The 4512-nt window shown below is 56.7% G+C and overlaps 1 protein-coding gene across 1 annotated transcript; it reads right to left on the bottom strand.

The window, feature by feature from the left end:
- Window positions 1-3630: 3630 nt before the first annotated feature.
- On the bottom strand, window positions 3631-4253 carry H310_09458 (hypothetical protein; the record flags this gene model as incomplete). The annotated part of the gene is made up of 2 exons (XM_008875531.1): window positions 3631-3945; window positions 4041-4253. 2 exons carry the CDS (start codon window positions 4251-4253, stop codon window positions 3631-3633), a joined length of 528 nt encoding a protein of 175 aa, XP_008873753.1.
- Between the last annotated feature and the right edge of the window lie 259 nt (window positions 4254-4512).

A 4512-nucleotide genomic window follows, 5' to 3' on the forward strand; every position in this document is an offset into this window, starting at 1 on the left:
GGGTGTCTTCAAAGCCAAGGTCACTCAAGAGGCCGCGCAGCCATGTCGACTCGCGGGCGGCTTCGGTGGCGGCGATGTATTCGGCTTCACAGCTTGAAAGTGCGGTGATGCGTAGACGGATGCTCTTCCACATGAGCGGGCCACCCAAGATCGACCATATGAAGCCGGTGGTAGAGCGACGGTCGGGACGTGTCGCCCAGCTTGCGTCGCAGTACCCGGACAAGGTAATTTCCCCTGAACCGAAGCTGATCCCCCATGTTGGAGTCCCCGCTAGGTAGCGCAGGACTCGTTTGGTGCCGAGGGGGTACGGCGCTCGAGGGTCGTGGAGATGGTAGGACAGGAGTTGTACGGCGCGGGCGATTACCCCATGGTGTGTCTGGTGCACACCATGAGGTACAGTATACGAGCATCCAACCATGGCACGGTACTCCCCTTGATCCACAGTCGGTTGTTGCTCATCATGCCATAGGTCTTCTTGGTCAGCGACTTCAGGGGTGGTGACGGGATGGCAGTTGGCCAGTCTGAATCGTTCGAGGACCTTGGAGGCGTACGCGTCTTGGCACATGCTAAGCAGTATTTCTTGATGGTGGCGGTTGATGCGAATTCCAAGCAGGTAGTGAACGGGACCTTGGCGTTTCAGCTCGATCATGGTCGCAAGCTCTTCCACGGCTGCATCCATGTTGGCCTGGGTTGGGGCGGCGATGATGAATTCATCGACATATGTGCCGAGGATTTCCAAGTCTTCTTCTTGGCCTAGAGTGAACACACATGGATCGTGGGGGCTTTGCTGCCAACCGAGGGCGGCTATTTGTGCCTTGCAGTGCTTTTCGAACCCGTGGCCGCTCTGGTTCAGTCCATAGAGCGCCATGGTAACGAAGGCTGCCATTCCTGGTTGCGTTTCGTGTCCTTCAGGTTCGACTGCCCATATGGGCGTGATTAACTTGGCTTGAATTAGGCGTTGACAGCGTCAGCTTGCTCGATGACCATGTTGCGAGCGGTTGCGACGGCGAATATGGTATGGACGGACGTCATCTTGATCACATTCGATGACGACTCTTCGTAGTGGATGCCGCGACTTGTGAGAATCCCTTCAAGACCCAGCGCGCCTTCCACCGGACAATGGTACCTTCGGCGTCGGTCTTGCGGGCGTATGTCCAGCGTCCCTTGATGATTTTGCGGCTGGCGGTGCGACGGTCCAACACTTCAATGCGGTAAGTTGAGCGACTTCTGCTTCTTCGGCAGATTTCCAAAGTAGCCATTCTGGTGATGCCATTGCTTCCTTGTGGCTGTTAGGGACCGAGGGTGTAGCGGTACGGCCGCGCATGCGTATTCTACGCCATCGAGGCGGTACGCGGTCGTGTGTTCGGTCGGGTCTTCATTGTTGTTGTAGCCTTCTAGTTCTGCGTCCAAGGTGTCGAGGGGTCGTCGTCGTATGCGAGTGACGCGTACTTGGGGTTGGGATGCGGTTGTCTTCGGGGGCGTTCGGATTGCGTGCCGCGATCGGCTGTGGTGTGCGTCGGTGTGTGTTGCTCTGTGAATTCGGGTGCGAAGGAAGGTGCGTAGTCGGCTGCGTATGATGGCGGCTGACGTGGTACCTTGAAGTGTGAACGGTATGCCTCCAGTTGTGGTAGGAATTCCTGGCGTGCGGTGAGCTCACGGAAACGTGTTCTGTGGCGTGGTTCCAGCGTTGTCGTTGGCGATTGTGTGTTCGATGAGTTAGCGTGGTCACGGTGGTGCTGCGTTGTTGCGGCGTGTCGGCTTGTGGTGCAGCGAGCCGTGTCGGTGCAGTTGTCGTGCTGGTGCGTACTGGTGCTGCTGGTGCGTGTTCGTGCTGGTGCTGTCGTGTTGTTTGTGCGTGACTGTGCTGCAGGGGTCGGCATGATGGCGTCGAAGGTGGTATCGACTTCGTTGCGGTCGGTGTTGACGGCAGATTCGAAGGTGGTGGGAGCAAAGCGGAGGGCTCGTTGTAGTTGCGTGGTCCGCGATGTTGGTGCCGGCGTGGTGTCATCGTCGTCGTCGTCGATGGTGTCCGGGAGTGGCGAGTCGTTGAAGAACTCGTTCTCCATGAAGATGGCATGGACCCCATGGGTCATCTTCTGGTTTTCAACGTCGTACAACTTGTAGGCCTTCATGGAGTCCATATACCCCATCATCACGCAGAGCGTGGCCTTGGGTGCGAGCTTGTTGCGTCGTTCGGGTTTTCACTAGCTTGAAGCACTTGCAACCAAAATCTCGCATTTTGGCCAGCGACGGTGAGTGGACGCTGAAGAGCTCAATCGGCGTCTTGGTGCACTTGGTTGTTTGCAGCACGCAGTTGCAGATCTAGGCTGCTGTGTTGACTGCTTCGGCCCACCAGCGTTGGGCCAGGTTGGCGTGTGTGAGCATGGCCATGGCCATCTCCATCAATGTGAGGTGGGTACTTTCCGCCACGCCATTCTGCCATAGCTCCCCTGGCGAGGATATTTCATGCTTGATCCCCTTGGAGTTGAGTAGGTCTTCAAGTTGGTGCAATGTGTATTCGGGACTTCCGTCCGATCGGAATACTTTGACCTTGCTGCCCGTTTGTCGTTCAGAAAGGGTGATGATTTCTTGTAGGTTGGCTGTCTGTTGAGCGGCGCTGGTCGAGTGCACGAAACGAACGATCTTGTAGCCGGTGCAGTCGTCGATGTACGCCGTGTAGTAGCGGCCCACCGATGCGACAGGTAGTGGTCCCTTGGTGTCCGAGTGCCAGCACTTACCTGGCTTGTAGGTTCTTGTTCTGCGTTTAGGGACGGTGATGCGGTGCATCTTGGCGCGGGGGCAGTCCATACATGGTCGGTCCATGTCGGTGATTCTTGGCGGCAGTCCAAGGCCGGCTTTGGCGCATGTTCGGAGCGCTTCAACGGGTATGTGGCCGATGCGATGGTGCCAACGGGCAGTCGGGTCGGCGACAGTCGCGGCTGAGTTAGCTGATTCGTGGGTGAACACTCCTTCCAGGATGTACAATCACTGATCGTTGCTGATTGTAGCGCGGACCACGGTCTTCGATCCCAAGAGGATGGTACATGTGTTACGCTGGAATTCCACGCGGATCTTGGGGTTTGCGCGCATGAGGGCTGGAACGGACAACAGCGTCGTTGTCATTCCCTTGATCAGCAGGACGTCGGTCAAGGTGAGTGTCGACGGGGTCGGTGTGCTGATGTTGAGCTTGCCCATAAGGGTTGCCGTGGTGACTCCGCCGTTGGCGACGATGACTTGGCGATTGCATGGTGTCTTGGCGTACAAGTGGTCGGTCGTGCCAGTCATGTGTGTCGAGGCGCCAAAGTCGATCACGATGTGGTGTTCGATGGTACGTGTGTCGCAGTCTTCGACCGACAGTGCCATGTCGGCTTTGTTGTCGCAGTCTTCTGAAAATGGTGTGTCGGCTTCATCTTCGCTGTCGTCGTTAGGTTGTGGGGATGCGAGGGACGACTCGGTTTCGAACTCCGGCTCAACCTCGTCTTCGCTTGAGGGTGCCGGTTCGGTGTCGGCGGCGGTGCCGATGGGATGGAGGTACATGTGACGTCGCTATGTGTCTCTGATATCTTCTGTTGTTGCCGAGAATCGTGGGTTGGGGAAGAGGAATTCGGAGATCTTGGCGGCTCAGGAAGGTCAGCTTGTACGAGGTCCCCCGATGGAGAGTTGTCTGACTGGTTGACGCGTAGCTGACCAGTCTGGGTCGGTGCGGAGTGGAAGGGTTTCGCCGGGTTCCCCAAGGTAGATGGGTTCAGTGTTGCCGGCATCAATGACGGTGGGTTGGACGCCTTCGTCTTCCTTCGATTTGTCGTCTGAGTTGACCATGTCTAGGTCCTGTCCGTTCTCGAACATTGAGAACATGTAGATCGCTGCGTTGGTGTGGTCTTCCTTGGTGTCGCGCATCTTGGCTCCGTGGCGGCTGCTTTCGTGGGCCTTCTTGCGGCATTCGGTCTGCCAGTGCCCAGTTTTGCCGCAGTAGCAGCAGGTGCCATTGGATGAAATATGCTCTCCCCGTTTGCTAGGAGTGATTCGTAGGCTGTGCGGACATGCTTCATGCCCTCGCTATGGCGGTATTGGCTGGGCTCGATCGTCTCGATGAGGATCCCCAGTGCCTTCTGGTGGTGGATGCTTGGTTGCATGCTGAACGATGCGGTAAGTTGGTCGTGCATACCCTTCGCCATAAGTCTTCCGCGGAAATAGGTCTTCCAGTCGCTGAAGTTGTGCTCGTTGAGCGTCAGTGTGGCGGTGATGTTCGCCATCCTTCCTATTTGTGCGTGTGCCGGGGTTTTGGGTTCAGAACCTCTTGAACTAATGCGTGTGGCTGTGTGTAGGACGACAGCCAAACAGAGGGTTACCGGCTGCAAGCGATTAGCAAGCGACTCAGGACCAACGTGGCAAATCGAGAAGTGAATTGATGTTGTTAGTAAAGCTCCTTTCCTATGTTCAGTTGTTCTTCCTACTGGCGTATGCATGACGAGCTTGAAACTCGTCCTTCAGCGACGCTACGCCGTCGCTGGT

Source organism: Aphanomyces invadans (assembly GCF_000520115.1).
Source record: "Aphanomyces invadans strain NJM9701 unplaced genomic scaffold supercont1.21, whole genome shotgun sequence".
NCBI lineage: Eukaryota > Oomycota > Saprolegniomycetes > Saprolegniales > Verrucalvaceae > Aphanomyces > Aphanomyces invadans.